The following is a 22,240-nucleotide window of genomic DNA, read 5'->3' as shown; positions in this document are numbered from 1 at the left end:
CTTCCATGAAATGCAATGAAAACATTGCAATATATCACTGTAGACTACAAAAAAATTACTATTTACTGAAAGATACAAGTTGAATTTCATAGATGACCAAATGTCAAATCCCCATGCTACAAATGCAAATATGAAAATATCCTTGAAAATCCACACCTAAAAACCTCCCATGGGAACAAGAACATCATTAGTAATAGAAGTGGTATTCATAATCACCTGAACAGAAAACTTATCCATATAAATTTAAGAAGAGTTTTTAATAAGTATTACTATGCCAAATACACACAAATATTATGGAATGAAAAACATTCTAAATATAACAATATTGCAAAATAAATTAAAATCAGGCAAGAAATGGATAGGATATATATTATCATCTCCATCATCTTGTCTTCTATAAATATTTTCTTGAAGACATTTTCATTGTCTATTGAAAATGAGCTTGAAGTTGCAATATTTGCTAAATAATTTCAAAAAAATGTAGCAAGTTTACTCACCTAATTAAAATATGCAGAATTTTAAATATGAAAGATAATAGGACAGTGCTTTCTCCTACAACTATTCTATGTAAATCCACAGAGTAAGATGGAAAGAATGAGATAATATTACTGTTATTATTAATAATAAAATAATGCCAATTTATGTTTATAGCTTAGGTATAGCATTTCACTATCAATTGAGAAAATTAACTCACTGAATATATAAAAATATGTGAAAAATAACATTTACAACTTAGCAAGAGTAATACATCAGAAGTTCCCTACATTTCAAAAACTAGGAATAGATTTGGTGATTTTATTAGTTGAGGAAACTCCTTTGTTCTGATAGTATGTCGGAGGCAGAACCTGAACCCAGACTTCAAGATTTCATATTACACTTATAAAAACTATACACATCTGAGAGGATTTGGAATAATTATGCTTTTGTAATAGTAAGTTGTTAACAAGCATTTGTTCCCTATTTTTTCACTGATTAAAATCATTCTTAATGTGTATAGTAAGAAATGCAAAAACATAATCCCCTGTCCTCAAGTAGATCACATTCTAATAGGGGAGACAACTTGAAAACATCTATGTACAAACAAAATGTATACAGTAAATGGGAGATAATTTCGAAGGGTGTGTGGGGGGGAATAAGAGGGAAATGAAAGAAAGATAGTATCATTTCTTTGCTCTCTCCAATTGATGTAGCCCCTGGAATATAGTAATACAGGGTGAAGTGATGATAGTGACAAAATATTAGTAGCAAATGATTCTTTAATTAAAGTATACTTTATTCTCTGATTGTCAAAATTAGGAATCAGCTAATTACCTTGGATGAAAATTGACCATCTGATTGGATTAAGTATTAAACCTTGGAAATAGCCAAAGCTTGAAAAATTAGAAACAGTCAAAGAGAGAATCAGTACACAAGGAAGATCTTTACTTTTTTGGATTGGGAAGGGGAGGCAGGGAGAAAGTATTCTCCTCCTCCTCCCAACCATACGCCATGTAATCTGGCAGCAGAGCTACTTGCTCAGGAAATATAATTTCACTCCATAGTTATAAAGTCAGTTCAAGAGATTTTGAGTCACAATTGAAAAATCAGACTACAGACACATTCAAAGAGGGAGTCACCCAAGGCTAAAAAAAAATGTTTGATAGAATGGGACCTCTAGAAGCAAAAAGAGCTGATTATGAACTGAAGAAATAATCTATCTCTGGCAGTTGGGCTACAGAGAGGAATTAAATCTGAGCTACATCCAGCTGAGCTACAGAAATGCTACATCTTAGGATTCTATAGTAAAGTTTCTTAAACTTTTTCCAAACACCACTTCTTTGGATCTGAGAAATTTTTACATTACTCCTTTAGAACTGAAAAACTTTTACATGACCCTAGGTATATAGAAATATAAAATAGGTATGCAAATCAAAGATTAACTGACAGTAAATCATAATTTCATGAGCTCTACATTTAGATATGTGATATTGATCTACAGGAGAGGAAAAAATTTTAGTACCTAAGAAGTGAGCTTTCTTGGCCTTGTGTATCTTACATATATGTATCACTCTTGTTGATGTTTTAAATTTGTGCTCACTCTTTCAATGAACCTTTTGTGAATTTATTTAAGACTAACTCACATTTAAGCTTCTAAATTACATTTAAAAATCTGACTACAGATTTTTTAGAATGTCAGAGTAACAGCCCACAAGTGCAAATGAAAACTGGAAAAATATGTCATAGAAGTCACTTCATCTGCAAAAGAATAGAATACTAAAATCTTAAAAATCAAAAAACTATAAGTAGTAATAAAAACATTTGGTGGAATTGAATAGAAAATAATTTGAATTTAAGGTGATATAAAAAAACAAGGACATGGATAATAGAAAAGTAATGGGGTCTTAACAGAAATGAAAAAAAGAAGAGAGAATGATTCCTAGTAACCACTGTGATTTTTTGAATATATTATTTGTTGTTGTAGTTATAATGACCGACTTTAATAAGGAGTCACTTAAGTTAAGTGGTTCTAATGTCATAAAATTTATAGACATGGTAGATAAATTCTACTGTCTTTTTACTCCTGACTAATTCTGACCTCATGAAAAGTAGCAACAATCACAGCTTCTGATTGAATGGGACTGTTAGCCAACTGCAATAAGTTGTGACACACATCTATCCCAAAGATACTAGAATAAATGAAATCATTCAAAGTTAATTCATTAGCTCATTAACTCACTTAATCATTTACAGATGTATTATTTAAACCTTTTTTATGGGAGTGGAATAGAGGAGATTTGGACTCATGGTTTTATCACTATAAAAAATTCTTGGTGTGGAGATGCCTACACTCAATGGTGATCACCAATAGCCTATTGTCAACTCAAGAGTCTTAGAAACTCGTCATTAAACACTGGATAGCTAAATTCTCTAGGTTTACACAACAATAATTTAGAGGCAATCTGTAAACAAGTTCTCTTAATCTGCTATTTCAAATTGCCTGTCTACTCCAACATGCTGTCTTAAGGAAGGTTCCTTAATTGAATTCTCACTATGCTCTATCTTAAACATTATATTGCTACACAGAATTTGTACCATTTAGTGACATTAGCAAGAAAATCTTAATGGTTATTTAAATCATTTGTTTCTAAAATCCCAGTAAAGAAATAGTAAGAAGAAGCTTTCTTAGCTCTTTACTTACAATACACATCCACTCTAATTGACTTTATTGCTGGGGATCCCAAGCCATTTTCTGCTTTACAGTAGTATCGGCCTCCTTGGTGTCTCTGAATATTTGTAATCCTCAAAGTCTCATTGAAGACACTTGAATCTTGAAATCTGTCAGAGGCACTTCCTGCTGTTTTGGTCCACCTGATCTGAGCAAGTATCCAAAAAAAAATTGTTACCTTAGATTAATTGTAAGCTCACAAAACAAAATAATATGCAATGACATCTCTGAACAATAGACTTTCTAAGCTGATACTCCATCTCATTCCTCTGAAAGGATGTTGAGAAACTTTGCTTCATGAGTTTTATAAGTGAAGTACAGTTTGTAATTTTTCTCTGATCATCCAGCTTTTAAAAGCAAATGACATTGCTATGGTGCTCTAAAACTGACAGTTTTTATTTAATACATTATTTCATTTGAGCTTCACAAAAACTGAGAGGAAGTAGGTACATTATTATCTCCATTTTGTGTAACAAAAGTTCACAGATGTTATGCAAGATCACTTCTAGTGATTTACATATAAAAAGGTAACTGAAATTTCATTACAATGAAATCAGCAATATTTCCATTTATATTGAGTTCTCTGGGAGGGGAGGACAACTACAAAGGTTATAATTTTTTTTAAAAGGATTATGAGATCATGAACATTTCACAACTACAACTAGAAAAATACTTCTTAACCAAACAAGAAACATTATAGATTATAAAAGATAAAACAGAATGTTTTGATTGTGTAAAACTAAAAATATTTTGTGCATACTTTGAACCAGCATTACCAACATTAATTAGGTCTATCTCCCAGAGACCCAAAACAGGGAAGAAGAAATTATTTGTATAAAAATATTTATAGCAGCCCTTTTTTGTGGTGACTAAGTATTGTAAATTGAGGGAATGTCCTTCAATTAGGGAATAACATAAGAGGTTGTGTAAACAAGTTGTGTTTTATATGTGTGTGTATTATATATATACATATATATATGTATGTATATATATATATGTATATATATATGAATATCATTGTGCTTTAAGTAATAACAAACAGTGGATTTTTTCTTTCTAATTTTTCCCTTTTGATCTTATTTTTCTTATGCATTATGATGAATATGAAAATGCATTTATAAGAATTACACATGTTTAACCTAAATTGGATTTTTTGTTCTCTAGGAGAGGGGGCAGGGTGGGAGAGAAGGAGAAAATTTTAGAACAAAAAGTTTTCTAAAGGTGAATGTTGAAAACTATCCTTGAATATATTTAGAAAAATAAAAATATATATTTTCAGGAAAGAAAATGACAAGTCTGAAGATTTTTAGAAAAACCTGTAAAGACTTACATAAACTGAAAAAAAATTAAAATGAGCAAAAGCAGGAGAACACTGTACACAGTAAGAGAAATATTGTTAAGGTGAACAACTGTTATAAGACTTAGCTATTCTCACCAATAAAATGGACCAAGATAATCACAAAGGACACATGATGAAAAATGCCTCCAGAGAAAGAACCTGTATTTTCTGAACAGATTGAAATATTGTATTTTTCATTTTCTTTATACTTCTTTTTTTGTTCTAGTTTTCTTGCACAAAATGACATATGGAAATGTTTCACATAATTTCACATGTATAACCTATATGACTTTTTTACTGTCTTATGGAAAGAGAAGAGGAAAGAAAGAGGCATAGAATTTGTTACTCAAAACTTTTAAAAATATGAATGTTAAAAAATCTACATGCACTTTAGAGAAAAGAAGATTTTTTAAATAACTAAGAAGTAGTTTTCATTAATAAAATCAATAATTAATTTCAAAAGTAAATATAGTTTGACAAAAATTTAGAGCATCACTGGTAAAAGTATGCTATCCAAGTTACATAGGAAATCAAATAAGAGGTAAAAAAAAGAACTAGTTTTAAAATAATATCTACCTATAAGTGATCATATGAAAACATATCTCATATTATGATTAAAAGAAAAGTAAATTAAAATAACTCAGAAGTTTCAATTCTCACCTTTCAAATTGTCAAAGGCAAAAAAAATTAAGCAATTTTGGAAGAAAGACTAAAGCTCAATGATGGCAGAGATATGAATGTTTTGGATATCAATTTAAAATTATACAAATGGCCTTCCCACTCTTCAGTTTATGCTCCAAGGAAGGTGAAGACAGAAACAAAAGTGTTACATACCAATATAACCATAATAGCATTCTTAATAGTGTCAAAAGAACTGGGAATAAAGTCATTCATACAATTGCCAAATAGATAAAAAAAAAAAACCCGAGGTAAATAAATAAGGAAGGAAGGCTATAAGAAATTCAGAGAAATGTGCAAAACTTTAAATAAACAGATAAAGAGAAATAAGCAGAATGAAAATAAGAGCATCTATTAGATTTTTAATTTTTAGTAAATTGTTGCTTGAACAAAATGGAGGGTTCAACTCTGAGATGGGAGATTATTTTCCACAGAAGAACAGACCTGAATAGAAAATTTAACTTTTCAAATATAAGAATCTAGAAGCATTAAAAGGTAAACATGAAAGTGAAATCAAAAGAAATTCAGTAAGGTTAAACAATTTACATTTCCATATGAGAAGATGATGCATCTAACTTATAAGAATGTTATAATTTTAAAGGTAGTTAGAAAGATTATACATAGAAAGAAGGCATGGGAATTAATTATGATGGGATGATAAAAAAAATGGATGACTAAGAGAGATGGCAAAAGACAATGGGGAAGGAGAAGAATGGATAACAACTACCTTACAATAAAGAAGCATGTAAGGACTTTTATAGTGAAGGGGGAAATGTAAAAAAATGAATATTAAGCAATATACACACACAAACACACATATATACATATATGTACACACACTCAATTTGGAGAAGTAAGAAGGGAAGGAGATAACAGAAAAGATGCAATGATAAAAGGGAAGGCAGATAAAGGAAGATAGAAGGCAGTGCTTAAAAGTAAAACAGACTTTAGAGAAGGAACAGGACAGACAGAGACAGAGAAACAGAAAATATCAAGGTAAATGGACAGCTAGAAATTATAAATGGGAATCAGAATGATATCAGAAAAGCAAAAGTAAGAGCAAAAGTAGAATTAAGTAAAAGGAATAAGCAGGGAAACTAAATATTGCTAAAAGACACCATGAACATTGAATAAATATCAATAGTAAACATATATGCATCAAATCATTGAGCATGCAAATTAGAAGAAACAATCCATGATTTAATTAAAGAGAATGGAGACAATGATATAGCATACCAAAATTTGTGGAATGTAGCCAAAGCAATACTTATCTATATCTCTAACATGAACTAGATAAATGTTTCTCCTTCTATTTCTTTGCTAAATTCTCTTGGAATTTAGACAACTTGTAATGGTATTACAATTACAACAAACTTTGTCCCTTGACTAGGAAATAGATTCAAGCCTGCAAATTCTTTTGAGACATTTCATGACACTAGTCTGTGACCCTAACCTCTTGAGGTCCTTCCCAACCTCAACATAGTCATATGAAAAAATGCTCCAAAACATTATTGATTAGAGAAATACAAATTAAGACAACTTAATTGTCTGAGATACCACATCATGTTGTGCCATAGTTTCCTAATTGTCCTGCCTCAGTTTCCCTAAATTGTTCTGCCTCAATTTCCCTGAACTGTTCTGCCTCAATTCTTATTATTGTTCTGCCTAAATCTCTCTGTTTGCAACACCTCCCCCTCCTGCTCATTAGGACTGAGATAATTAGGGCTGTGGCCACTCTGGCATTCCAAAAGATAAAACTTCAGATGTCCTATCTCAGATATCTAATTGGCATTGTCTACCTCTATCTCTTCAGACTTCCTGGCTCTAGTTTGACTATCTCCTTTACTCCCAATTTGTAAGAATTTATGGCCCTACCCCACACTTTTTAGAACTGTATTGATGGTCAATTCCCACTCTTAGTGCTCGGACTCTGCCCCTGCCTTGGTTTACCCTGGTAGCTGAGAGCCACATGTACATTTATTTCATGGGAAACTCACATTTGCTGCTGGATGCTTTGAGACATCAGCCCTGGGGACAATATGCCCCCAGCACAATCTCTCCCTCACAAATAAAATATTAAAACTCTCTCATCTCTATCTTGCCTCAGTTTCTCCAGGATTACAATCACACCTCTCAGATTGGCTAAAATGACAGGAAAAGATAATGATAAATGTCGGAGGGGATGTGGAAAAACTAGGACATTAATTCATTATTGGCAAGTTGTGAAATGATACAACTATTCTGGTGAGCAAATTGGAATTATGCCCAAAGGGCTATAAAACTGCATCCCTTTTGATCCAGCAACAGCTCTACTGGGTGTATATCCCAAAGATATCATAAAAGATGGGAAAAGACCCACATATGCAAAAATGGTTGTAATAGTTCTTTTTGTGGTGCCAAGTAATTAGAAATTGATTAGATGTTTATCAATTGGGAAATGGCTGAATGAGTTTTCCATCCCAAGTCTCTTGGAATTATCTTGGATCTTAAATTGGCTCTTTTCAACAATGACATAATTCAAGACAATTCCAATAGAAATGAGATGGAAAATACCATCTGCATCCAGAGAAAGAACTATGAAGCATACAATTCTCACTTTTTTTTTCTATTGATTTTTCTTTCTCATGGTTTTTCCCTTTCATTTTTATTTTTCTTTCACAACATGATATTGTAGAAATATGTTTAACATTGTTGTACATGTTTTCTTAAATCAGATTTCTTGGTGTGTTGGGGAGGGGAGAGAGAAGGGAGAAAAGGAGAAAAAAATGGAACTTAAAATCTTACAAAAGTGAATCTAGAGAATTTTCTTTACGTGTAATTTACATGTAATAAATACTATTAAGTGCAGGAGAAAGAATGTATCTCCTACTGAGAGCTGGGAGAGTTCTTCTTTTCTAACCTTTTAAATAATCTGATCATTTAATATTAATGTTGAGTACCAATATAAAATGTATTTAGGAACATGGTATATAGTATTGGTGTAAGCCTCATTTCTGCCAGATTGTTTTCCAGTTTTTCTAGAAGCTTTTCTCAAATAACGAATATTTTCCCCAGGTAATTTTTATTTTATATTTTATCAAATACTGGAATATTAATAAATTCCTTATTTTTAATTATTTATCTAGTCTATTTCATTTATTTTTTCTGTTATTTATCTAATAGTAGATATTTTTGATGACTGCTCCTTTAGATTGAAGTCTAGCCTCCTTAACCTTTATTTTCATTATTGCTCTTGATAGTCTTTTTTTAATACCTACCCATGAACATAGTTTCAGATTATAAAATAAATCCTTAAAAATCACCTACATTTATATATATATAAATATATCTTATATATATATGTATAGATATAGATATAGATATATAGATATCTATCATAAGATCCAAGATGCAAAAATAGAAAGAGAAATCACATTACAAATAACTATAAAATATTTAAGATAGTTGAGCCAAAAAATATACCAAAGCATATAAATATATTTTCTTAGAGAAATAAAGTACAACTTAGGTAAATGTACAAATTATACACACACACACACACACACACACACATACACACACACACACACACACATATATATATATATATATATATATATATATATATATATATATATATATTCATCCCTTGACTTTACACAAATAAAATTAGTGTAGTCCTGGGCTTCACTGTTTTTTCCCCAGACCATTAAAATATTCTTTTAATTGGTCTACCAACATCCAGTCTCTATCATCTCCAATCCATTTCCATATAACTTACAAACCAATATTTTTTAAGCATAGACTTTAATAATTATTTATTTGTGAAAAAAATTTATGTTGGGTAAATGTATTGTGTATTATGTTACACATACTATAACATATCTGCCATTTGTAAACATAGATTAAAAAGTACACACATCTCTTTGGTGCTTTGTTATGCCACAGTTTCTTTTGATTATTCTACCTCAGTTTCCCTGAATTGTTCTGCCTCAATCCCTGCAACACCACCCCCAGGCCTAACCCCCCCACACACACACACACATACAAACCCTTGACCATTAGGACTGATATAATTTAGGGCTATCTACTCTAAGGTTATAAATTGTAAATGTTTAATCCTAGATAAGATTATCCCAGATAATCCCTTCTATTTTAGACATCATGACTCCAGACCTTCCCAATTTATCAGAATGACCAGTGCTCACTTTGCCTCCCCTCCCTTCTGTTTTTGTTCTTCCTTATCACTAAAACTCTATAAAGAATCTCTGGAATCTCATATTAGATACTAGATGCTTGGTGACAAGAGTCCGATCCAGTCAATTAATTAAGCTCTCTAATAAACAAAACATTATAACTCTCTAATCTTTATATTGCCTCAGTTTCTCCAGTATTACATCCTTGATTGTTTTCTCTGGGTATCCTAACATAATAATAATGTAATTCAGAATGATGACAACAGTTGTTGAGTTGTTTCAGTAGTGATCAATTCTTCATTACTCCTTTTGGAATTTTCTATCCAAGGATATAGGAGTGGTTTATCATTTCTTTTTCCAGCTCGTTTTATAATAGAGGAACTGAGACAATCAAGATTAACTGTCTTGCTCTGGATCACACAGGTATGTCAGAAACAGGATTTAATTTTAAAAGATGAGTCTTCCAGATTCCAAGCCCAGTGCTCCATTCATTTAAATAGAACTTTACAATTTGCAAACAGCTTTTCCCTATAAAACAATAGATAACATTTAAATAGGTCTTTATAATTTATAAAGAGCTTTCCCCACAAAAGTTGGCAGGTAAAGAGTGTACTATTGCAATGTTAAAGGGAAAGTAACAGATTAAAGCTTAAGTAAATGAAGTTATTGGCCCATGGCTACACTAGTTAATAAGTGTCAGTGCTTGACTACAGCTTCACCATCAAATTTCGAAGTAACACAATATTGATTTTGTATCATTACGGCTTTAAAGACTTTTATTTTGCATAAGCTTCAACAAGAAAAAATACAAAATGCCACAAATTTTGGAAAAACATCCTATTAGAGATTATATAAGTAAATACTTTCTTATGTAAATGATTATTGCATTTTGACTGGATTACTATTACTGACACAGTTGGAAAAGCAAAAACACAGCATCAAGCTATTTCCATTAATGGAATATGTAATTCTATAACAAGCTCTGAGTCTGCAGGGTTTCTGTTCTTTGGTACTTTAAAGTGCTTAAGTGTCTAATTAAGATGCTGTTCCAAAGAGCAACCTAATTTCTTTTTTTTTTCATTTAGTTTAACTGTACCATTTATTTTCAATTGAGTGATATTTAAATTTTGACTACTATTTTGAAGGTATATTCTAAAAAGGCAACACAATTTGTCCTATCTACATTATAAAGTCCTAATAATTTCTATTGCATATGTAGCACATAAAAAATTTTGCATTAGTCCAAAAGAATAAATTATAGAGACATTTACTTGAAGGAGGCATTGTGGACTGGCAAATCAATTATAGTCATTCATATAACTATATGCTAGATATGTGAAAACTAGATGGTATAGTACTGGGCCTGACACCAAGAAAATTCATCTTTCTGAGTTCAAACCTGACTTCAGACACATTAACTGTGTGTGATTCAGGACAAGTCACTTAATCATGTTTGTTTTAGTTCCTCATTTGTAAAATGTGTTTGACTAGAAAATGTTAAGTGGAGAAGAAAATGCTTTGCCTCTACCAATTCCCAGACTTTCTAGTAGGGCTAAGAAGGAAGCATATCTAGTGACTTGATAAATCATTGTGTGGTTCCTCTTTGTGACCCTGTTCCAGGTCATATTCACATCACTGTCTTGTCTGTTCTGATAATTTTGGAGCTTGGTAGGAATCATGTGGGCTATCTCCCCTTCTTCCCATCCACAGATGGGATGTCCCTGCTATTTCTTAAGAACTCCAGATAGTTACTGCTAGTTTAGGGAAACTAAAAAGACATTTTTACCTTCTCTGAAGGACTTAGTTTTCTCAGGTTCAAACTATAGTCCATTATCCTGGCTCTTTAGTTGGTTTGTAATAGTTGGAAGCATAAGTACTGATAATGATGCCATGGTGTTTTCCTCTAAGCAGCAATCACATAGTCATGAGCCTGTCTTTCATTCCTGTTGCAAGGCATATGAATTTGTTTATTAGATTAATTTTTATTGCAAAATCTGCACCAGCTTCATGGCCTTTCTTTTCATTATGTCCAATCCAGAAAAACATGTATTCAGCTCCTATTTCAGTAAACTTTTGTTATTTGCCAGCCTTGTTTCACTCAGGTTTGCTATGTGGATTTAATACTTGTTAAATTTTCTCACAAGAGCTGAGAATTCAGGAAGATCTGCAAGAAAGTATAGGAGAGGAGAGATATTAGATTGATTACCAAACTGAGGATCTACAGAACCCTTCTGCTGACCTGAATTATATGCCTCTAAAACCTGGAAAGTACACCAGCACGATGCAAGTAAATTGAATTGCTGAACTGTTTCCATTTAAATTGTCTTAAGAAGATTCTGAAGATCACCTGGCAGAATAAGGTACCAGACACTGAGGTCCTTTCTTGAACTCAACTGCCAAGCATTCCAACTCTACTGTAGAGAGCACAATTCCACTGGAATGACCACATTATTTGAATGTCAAATGTATGCTTGCTAAAAGACTTTTATGGAGACCTCAGATTGGGCCAGCCTCACAAGATGATCAGGAAAAGCAATATAAGGACACTTTCAAGGTCTTTCTTAAGAACTTTGGAATTGATTGTATGATATAGGAGACAATGGCACAGAATCACCCAGGATAACATGCCCTTATCAGAGAAGATGCTGTGCTCTATGAGCAAAGGAGAATTGAATTAGCTCAGAAGAAATGTGAGAGGCACACTTAGAGAAGGCACCTCAAACATTTATAAGGACTATTTTATGTATACTTGTGGCAGAGCATTCTAACCTCATATTAGTCTGATTAGCCATAGTCAGACACTCTGTAACTCAATCTAAATATAATGATGTCATTGTGGTCCTCTAACAATAAGTTAATATGTGAAGAAGGCAATTTTTAAAATCAAGTTTAAAAAAAGAAACCCTTCATTCCCAACCTGTACCAGATGTAAAACTATATTTGATGACAACAGTCAGTTTAGACATAAAGAGTGATTCGATAAGCTAATTAGGAGAACAAGGGATAGTCTACCTCACAGATCTGTGGAAAAGGAATAAAGAAAAACTAGAGAACATTATGAAATGCAAAATGGATAATTTTGATTATACTAAATTAAAAAGATTATGTACAAACAAAACCAATGCAGACAAGATTAAAAGAGAAGCAGAAAACTGGGGGTGGAGAGAATTTTATATATAAGGTTTCTGAAAAGATCTAATTTCTAAAATATTTAGAAAATTGACTCAAATTTATAAGAATACAAGCCATTCTCCAATTGATAAATGATCAAAGAATATGAACCAACGATTTTCAGATGAAGAAATTAAAACTATTTCTAGTCATGTGAAAAAAAATGCTCTAAGTAATTATTGATCACAGAAATGCAAATTAATACATCTCTGAGGTATCACCACACACCTTTCAGATTGGCTAAGATGACAGGAAAAGATAATGATGAATATTGGAGGGGTTATGAGAAAACTGGGACACTAATACATTGTTGGTGGAGTTGTGAACTGATTCAACCATTCTGGAGAGAATTAAAATTTAGCCATAGGGCTATCAAACTTTGCATACTCTTTGGTCCAGGAATGTCTACTAAGTCTGTATCCCAAAGAGATCATAAAAAAAGGAAAAGGACTCACATGTGCAAAAATGTGGCAGATCGTTTTGTAGTGCAAGGAACTGGAAACTGAGTGGATGCCCATCAGTTGGACAATGGCTGAATAAGTTATGGTTATATGAATGTTATGGAATATTATTGTTCTATAAGAAACATGATGATTTCAGAAAGGCTTGGAAAGACTTACATGAACTGATGCTAAGTGAAATGAGTAGAAGCAAGAGAACATTGTACACAGCATCTAGAAATTTATGCAATGATGAATTCTCTTTTCAACAATGAGGTGATTCAAGCTTTGTGATGGACTTGTAATGGAGAGAACCATCTGCATCCAGAGAGAGGATTGGGGGAAATCGAGTACGGATCACAACATATTTTCACTTTTTTGTTGTTTTCTTGAATTTTGTTTTCTTTCTAATTTTTTTTCCTTTTTGATCTAATTTTTCTTGTGTCGCATGATAATGTTATGTATAGAATGTATAGAACAGAAATATGTAAAGAAGAATTGTACATGTTTAACATATATTTGGATTGTCTGTTATCTAGGAGAGGAGGTGGGGAAAAGGAAAGGAGAAAAAATTTGGAAAACAAGGTTTTTGCAAGATGAAAATTGAAAATAAAAGCTAAAAAAGAAAAAAATATTCTCTAAATGTTTAGTAGAATTCATTTATGAATCTTTATGTTCCTGAGAATTTTTTTAGAAATCTCATTAATTATTCAATTTCTTTTTCTAAGATAAGGTAATTTAAGTATACTATCTTCTCTTCTGTTAATCTGGTCAGTTATAATTTTGCAAATATTCATCCACTTCATTTGGATTTTAAGATGCATTGGCATATAATTGGAGAAAATAGCCTGTAATAATTGCTTTAATTTTATCTTCATTAGTGATGAATTGATCCTTTCTCTTTTTATTTTCCTTTATCTTCTCCCCCTAGTTTTTCCATTTCCCTTTATCCCATTCCTATTAATCTACAAACTCTTCTATACCCTGCTCTATCTTATTTCTTTATAGGCTTTGGAAGGCGATATACTTTTCTGGATGCATATGTATTGTTCTCTCTTTAACTCATTTCCTATGTAAGCAGGATTCCAGAACTACTTCCCATTCTCCCCCATCTAATTCCCTTGTGTCAGTTCTGCTCTTGCATCTCATTTGTATAATGTTATTACACTTTATCTTTTCCTACATGGTTTTGCATTTTGCAATCACATCATACTAAAAACTTTTCCCAATCTTTCTTTTGAATTAGCCAATTATTAATGACAATCTTAGATATGCTTTATATTTCCATATATAAAACATGAAAAATCTGTTCTTAGCAAGTCCCTTGAAATTAGAATTTGATGTATACTTCTTATTTCTCTTGGATATTACATATCAAATTTAAGTCTTTTGCAACAAAATACAGAAAGTATGGGAATCCATTGAATATCCTTTTTTTTTTTCATTCAAAATTATGTGTTTAACTTTGCTGGATATGATATTTTTGTCCATAAAACTATCTTGCTCTTCAATATATGGGATTCCAAGATCTGCTGTTTTTAATGTAATCATTGCTAAGTCTTCTGTGATTCTAATTGTGGCTCTATCATATTTCCTCTTGTTTCCCCTTGTTGATTTATTTTGTATCCTGTAATTTACCTAAAGTTGTGAATTGTTTCTAGTAGGTTTTTAGTTGATTCACTAGGGTTCTCTAAGTATACCGTCATATCATCTGCAAAGAGTGATAATTTGGTTTCCTCGTTATCTCTCTCTAATTTCTCTTCTTGCTTGTGATATTTTCTCCTTAAGCTGAAAGTTTTAAAATTGATCCTATGATGTTCTTCTAGGTTTTTCTCATAAGATCTCTTTCTGGTGGTAATCAGTGAATTTTTTTCTATTTCTACTTTTCCTTCTTCTCCCAAATGGTTCAATACAATTTTCTTTAATTGTTTATTTTATTATTGTCTAAAGATTATTTTTTTGATGATAGCTTGTCTTCTCAATCTGTTTTTCAGATGTTATTTTTCTATGTGATGTCTCACATTTTTTTCCAATCTTTATATTTTGTGTTATTATTTTGTGGGCTCCTATAACTTTTCAAGCTTCCCCTTGCCCTATTCTGGCTTTTCAAGGAGTTCTTTTCTTCAAGATTCTAGATCTTCTTTTCTAGTTGGTTGACTTTCTTTTCAAATTTTACTTCTTTTTCTTGGACTATTCTTTTTTATTTTTTTTTTTTTTATGTTTTCCTTAATCTCTCTCATTTGATTTTTAAAGCCTTTTTCTGAGTGGTTTTTTTTTTTTTGGGGGGGGGCAAGTGACAACTTACCTCTTTGGGGTAGAAGAGGCTTTTTTTTTTTTTTACTTCAGCATCATTCTATGAAGATGAACCCTATTCTTCATTATTCACAGTAAATATCTGCAGCTGGGTGCTTTCTCCTTTGCCTGCTCATTTTAATTTTATTTTAGCAGATTGTTGATGTAATCAAGCTCTAGTTCAACAGAATAGAGGATGGTGTCTCTGGCCTCAAGTACTCCTTCAGTTCTTCCCACTGGCCTGGAATGAGAAATCAAGAACTCTGCTCTCATGAAAGTGCTCACAATCCCTGCCCCACTTTTTTGCACTTAACTGGCAAATGCTGGGTTCTTCCCTGACAGGAATATTTTTCAGCAGCATAGCTGGACCTGGCATTCCTTATCAGCCCAACATCCCACACTGTCTGGGAGATAAAAGCTCATATTGCTGTGGCCTGAGCTATCTTCCCAAGAGTTTGTAGTTTGCTGTTTCAATGGAACTAGCCTGCATGTATTTATACTTCACTGAGGCCAAACCTCAATCCAGATATTTTTCTTCAGCACTTCACAGAGAATCACTGTTTTGCTCCAGATATTTTTGTCATTCTAAGTTTTCCCTACAGTTCAATTTTGTCTTGTTTGTGGGGGAAATCTGGAGAGCCTGAAATTCTCTGACCCACTCAACTATCCTCCCAGAGTCCGGCTGGAAATAAAAATATACATTTTCTCTTTAAATACTGCTTTGGCTGAATCCCACAAAATCTGGTATGTTTTTTTTCTTCTGTTTTGTTGCTGTATATTTGTAAGCATATGATTTCCCTCTTGAGATTTAGCTGCATTCCAGAAATTTTGGTGTGTTATTTCATACTTATTTTATCACATTATTACTAATTGTTCTTGACAGTTATTTTTAAATTACTCCACTTGGTGCTTGGGTGTGCTGTATCTTTTGATGTCCTCCCTAAATAAAAGGTCATTTTTATTGTTTTATGGTTTGTAAAGAATGTATTTTCACATTTGTTTGCAATACATCATAGCCAGCTTTTGTAAAAGCTAGACGAAGTACTAAAAAAATGATATATGTACATATAGATATAAATATGTAAAAACACATACATAAGCAGATACATGTGGGAGCACATGCATACACACACACACACACACACACACACACACACACACACACACACCCATACAATGGCATATTGGTACTCTTCATTAATTGATTCCAGAAGGTACAACAAGTATCAAAAATGAGTACCAAATAAATTTTTCTCTTGAGGAGTATATCTCTAGTCTGCACTAACCCTCTCACCCAATTATCCAAAAAAGCAAATAGAGGCTTCTAGCTTCAGAGAAACAAGCCAGCCCAGCCAGACTCCTCCCTTCTTAACTCAACTCATTTTCTGAGAGGATCTGTGACCTTTCAACTCTCCCTTTATTCCACACTGTCCAAGCTTCTCTGGGTCAGGCACTGTGGATGAAGAATATGGTATTGCTCTGCTTAGGACACTGGCTTCAAGGAGTCCTGGATATTCTGCCCTAATACAGGTCCTCTACCATAGCTGCTTCCACCTAATCACCCTGCTGCTCATTCAACTGCTAGTGCTCCTTCTGCTTCTCCTCCTGCTGAACACACCAGCTGCTCTATATCCCTCCCAATACTACTGTTTGAGGACTAAGGAGAGTATACCTGCAGACACATCATCCTACTGCCCCTCAACAGCTTGCCAACATGTATAACGTCAATATCATGGGGTCCAAACTGATAGTTCTACTATCTTTGCTGTGAAGGAGCTGCTGACGGCTGAGGGCAATAGCAAGAACAGAAGCAGAAACTGGGGAGTGTGCCTGGCCAATTTCAAAATAACCAACTTCAATGAGTGCCTAACAAAGTTAAAGTGCTAAAGCATATTTTTCTGATTAAAATGTATTGAATACTGATCAGTCCCAACTTATTCTGGTCCAACTCTTGTTTATATATATTAATATGCTATCTCTTCATTCGTCTGTAAACTCTTTGAAAGCAGAACCTATTTGGTGTGTAGTTGTTATTGTTTTTGTTTTGTTTGGATGGAGCGTTCATTGTATTCCTATTACTTAACATAGCACTTGACATACAGTAGATGTTTGAATTGTGATTTGAGAAGGGGACACAGATGGAGGGTATGTATAACCAGAACTTTGGTTAGACCATCTATGGAGGACTAATGAGAAGATGTAGACAAAAATTGTAAAAGCATGTAATGGCTGTCAGGAAGCACTGGTAGAAGACACATCCCAAAGGTCAGAAATCTATCCAAATTTAATTTTTATGGAAAGGAATATCTAATCAAATCTGCTGAAAAACCAAAGATGTAATTTTGACAATGTAAAACATTTGTAACTTAGAATATAGTAAACACCTTAAAAATGCTAGTTAATTGACCGAACATTTGTAGTAGCCTATCCAAAACTCAGAATAAGATTTTTTAAAAATATAAATGGGGGCAGTTAGATGGTGCAGTGAATTATTTCCTCAGCCAAAAAAAATTAAAATAAAAAAATAAAATATAAATGCTCTTTGTACTCTAGAAATTGCCTATCAAAATTGAAAAGATCCTTTGGCATCTAGATAATAATAAAAAATAATTACACTTAACTAGAACTTTACTGTTTACAAAGTACTTTTGTCACAACTTTAAGAGAGTGGTGTGACGAGTACAACCCTCATTTTATGGATTAGGACATGGAGACTTGACCATTATCATAAAGCTGGCAAGTATCAGGGATAAGTTTTGCATTCTTTTCTTCTGTCTCTAAACCCAGGTTAGTATCTATCACAATATGAAGTTATTATTGAGGCCCATTTATCTCACCTGTATTCATCCTGTCAATATACTCCTGGAAAATTAGACCCAGGGAGTATAAATGATTGACCAAGGTTACACCATTAATATGTACCAGCAATAGGATTGAAAATCATGTATTCAGACTTCAAAGTCAATATTTATTAAAACATTATTTCCATTGGTTCTCTTGCTTATGACATTAGTCATTTCACAGGTAGCTTTGTGTTTAAAATAGGGAGAAAATACCTGCTATTTGCTGTTCTTCATAGGGATCTTAAGAGAACATGCTTGTGGAAGATTTAGAAAAGGCAGAATTAAATGGACCTACTAAATACTAAGTAGTGGATTGTAGAAATGTCACATATATTAAAAAGTATATATCTATATACATAGGCTGATGAATTAGAAATGAAACAAACAACTTCGTTAGTGGCCTTTGAAGAGACAATAGTATCATTACTACTATTTTCAGACAAATCATGTGCTCTAATGATAGAGCATTTGGTCACAGGATAGAGCCTTTATAATTATGAGACATAGTGGCTCTGTGCAAGAGGAGAATAAAATACACAGTAGATCACATCAATACATAAATATATTTAATCTCTCTTGGATTAGAAGGGAGTAGTAGCAGCAATAATTTACAACATAACACAAAATGGCTCCTTTAGCAAACTACCCAAATACCACAAAAATTTAGTGGATCATCAGTAATGCAGTGACATCCTTCCTATCCTTCAAGTTTCAAACATTACCATCACTATAAAATTTTGCCTTACATCCTTTTGTCTCCAATTAGAAGTAATTTATCTTTTATCCAATCTCTTGTAGCAATTTGTATCATCCTTAAGCTCTTATTTTATTCTATATATTATGCCTTATAATAACTATGTGGTGTCACATCTTTGTATATGAGCCATGCCTCTCCCTGCCTTATGAAGCTAGACATAGTAACTATTCTGTAATTTCATTGTTATCTGGAATTCAATGATAAAAAAAAAAAACCCTCCCTCTACCAATGCAGGTTGGCACCTGATCTGCTGTCTTTATAGTTTAATTTAATATATATTGTTTTATGAATTATGTTGAGAGACAAAAATCAGAGCAAAATGGAAAAACTATGGGAGAGAGAAAAAATGGAAGAAAGAAGTGAATATAGCATGTATTGATTTATTTATATTCAGTCTCTTTAGTTCTTTTTATGAATGTAGGTGGCATTTTCTCCAAAGTCTATTAGAATTCCTTTGATTCACTAAAACACTGAAAAGAACCAAGCCTTTCATAGTTGATCATTACACGTTCTTGCTGTTATTATGCACAATGTATTCCTGGTTCTGTTTGTTTTGCTCAGCATCAGTTCATGTAAATAATTCCAAGCTTTTCTATAATCAGCTCAATTATCATTTTTTATATTCCATTATCTTCAGCCATTACCCACTGATGGACATCTACACCTTTTTCCAATTCTTTGTTACAACAAAAAGAGTTGCTACAAACATTTTTGCATATGTAGATCCTTTCCCCTCCTTTTTGATTTTCTTGGAATACAGATTCAGTAATGGCACTGCTGGGTCAAAAGGGTATGCACAGTTTTGTAGCCTTTTGGGCATAGTTCTAGATTGTTCTCCAGAATGGTTAGATCAGTTCACAACTCCACCAACAATGCATTAGTATCCCAGTTTTCCCACGTCCCCTCCAACATTTATCATTATCCTTTCCTGTCATCTTAGGCAATGTGAAAGGTGTGAGGTGGGACCTTAGAGTTGTTTTAATTTTCATTTCTCTCATCAACAGTGATTTAGAGCATTTTTTCATATAACTATAAATGGCTTTAGTTTTATCACCTGATAATTATCATTTCATATTCTTTGACCATTTATCAAATCTTATAAATATGACATAGTTCTTTATATATTTTAGAAATTAGACCTTTATAAGAAATACTGGCTGTTAAGATTTTTTCCCAACTTTGTACTTCCCTTTTAATCTTGTTTCTGTTGATTTTATTTGTGCAGAAACTTTTTAATTCAATGTAATCAATGTTGACCATTTGGCTTTCATAATGTTCTCTAGTTCTTCTTTGGTCATAAATTCCTTCCTTCTCCAAATATCTGATAGCGAAATTATCTCTTGTTCTCCCAATTTATTTATGTTATTGTCTTTTATGCCCAAATCATGTATCCATTTTGACCTTATTTTGGTATGGGATGTGAGATGGAAATCTATGCCAAGTTTCTGAAAACTTTTTCCAGTTTCCCCAGCAATTTTTGTCAAATAGTGAGTTCTTATTCCTGAAACTAGAGCTTGGAGGATTATCTAATACTAGATTGCTATAGGTCTTGCTTATTGTTCATGGATCTAATCTATTCCATTGATCTACCACTCTATTTCTTAGCTAGTTACCAAATGGTTTTGTTTACTGCTGCTTTATTGTAGGCAATCTTTATAGTTTTAAAAAGTTGTTGTCTAAATCACTTAATGATTAAGTGACCTGTTGAGGAACACACAACTAATATGTCACAAGTAGCACCTGAACTAAGTTCTTTTTTGTTTGAAGATCAACATTCTATCTGCAGAGCACTTTGCATCTCATTAGAACTATATCTTGATTATTTCCTGACCTCCAGTTTAGGAGAGTGATTTGAACTTAAGATGTGCATATTAAGTGGCTATTGAAAGCTTACTTAGTATCAACAGACTTGGGGTTCTTTTTCTGAGTTGCTTATTGAAGATTAATAGCTAAGAAGTCATAATGTCACAGAGTCTCAAATGAAAAGCACTGAAAACCCCTGCCCTTGTTGCTTGTCCAGAGTAGTTGTGAGAATCATAAGAGATCATGGACATTCAAGTCCTTTAGAAATTCTAACATCACATGTGAATGTTATTGTTGCATGGGGATATAAAAAGGGATATAATGATGCTTAGGACTGTCTGCATGGGTATTATGTGCCAAAAAGTGAAGAGGAACAAAAGAGGAAGTCTATAGTAACCCTACTTTTACTCAAACAAACAACAAACATGAATGTGAATACTGCTATGTCTATTGTTTTGCTTTAACTTGATGGTGAGATAAATAATCCATGGATCTGTGGATTTTAGAGTTGTTAAATATTATTGTTTTATTTAATATGCCTATTTTTCAGCAAGTTAAATTGGAATGGTTGAGCAATTTATTTTATTTGTTTGTTTGTTTATTTGTTTTGGTGAAGCAGTTGGAATAAGTGACTTGTTCAAGGTTACACAGCTAGCAAATGTTAAGTGTCTGAGATGAAATTTGAATTTAGGTCCTCCTGATTTCAGGGCCAATGCTTTATCCAGTGTGCCATCTATCTGATTCTTTTATTATTTCTGATTCTTTTATTAATTTTTTAATTTTTACATTCAAAACTTCCATAGAAGCTTCAATTAGAGTTCTTTTCTTATATTATTTTTTCAGGAAGTTGCTTGAGCAAAAGCAAATTTATATCCAAGGAATATAAATCAAATGAAGCAATTATAACCAACAGTTTTAGTTTAGTTTTTTTTTTTTTTATTTATGCAGGAATCTTTGTTTTCTCCTCTTTTGACTGCTTTTCAGCTTCAGTTCTATCCTCCTAATCCTCTCTTCACCCTGATGTTTCTGTCTCCAGGCATTATTTTTCATATATGCTTATAAATATGCTTGTCTTCCCAATTTGAAAAAAATCAAATAAACCACTAGATCTTATCATGCCTCACAGTTATTAACCTATCTTGTTTCCTTAGCTAAAGTCCTAAGCTAGACAAATAAATACAGTGCTCCCATTTTTATTATTCCTTAAACTCTCTACAATTTTGTTTCCAACTTTATCATTCTACTGAAACAATTCTTTTAAAAGTTATCATTGTGGACATGGCTCTTTTCAACAGCAAGGTGATTCAGGCCAATTCCAATGGTGTTATGACGAAGAGAGCTATCTGTACCCAGAGAGAGGACTGTGGGAACTGAATGTGGACTGCAACATAATGCCTAGTTATAGTATATAATATATCTAGTTATATAAATATACATATATCTTGTCTCAATCACATTAGTCTTTTTTGACTTTTTTCCCCTATCTATAGTTGTTATTTTTTGTTCTCAGAATTTCTTTAAACTCCTAAAAATTATT

The 22,240-nt window shown here is 32.6% G+C and overlaps 1 protein-coding gene across 7 annotated transcripts in view; it reads right to left on the bottom strand.

The window, feature by feature from the left end:
- MDGA2 (MAM domain containing glycosylphosphatidylinositol anchor 2) overlaps positions 1 to 22,240 on the bottom strand; it is a 795,736-nt gene that overhangs the window by 579,876 nt on the left and 193,620 nt on the right. For 3 of the 7 annotated variants that reach the window (XM_074290629.1, XM_074290631.1, XM_074290630.1), the window contains 3 exons: positions 15,314 to 15,541; positions 11,184 to 11,340; positions 3,179 to 3,353 (listed from right to left, as the gene is read on the bottom strand). In XM_074290629.1, the coding sequence (XP_074146730.1) occupies positions 3,179 to 3,353; positions 11,184 to 11,228 (220 nt within the window). In that variant the 5' untranslated portion in view covers positions 11,229 to 11,340; positions 15,314 to 15,541. The remainder of the gene's footprint in view (positions 1 to 3,178; positions 3,354 to 11,183; positions 11,341 to 15,313; positions 15,542 to 22,240) is intronic. The other 4 variants (XM_074290633.1, XM_074290627.1, XM_074290628.1 and 1 more) reach the window with 2 other exon arrangements.

Source organism: Sminthopsis crassicaudata, chromosome 2, assembly GCF_048593235.1.
Source record: "Sminthopsis crassicaudata isolate SCR6 chromosome 2, ASM4859323v1, whole genome shotgun sequence".
NCBI lineage: Eukaryota > Metazoa > Chordata > Mammalia > Dasyuromorphia > Dasyuridae > Sminthopsis > Sminthopsis crassicaudata.
This window is presented reverse-complemented; position numbering and strand designations above follow the sequence as displayed.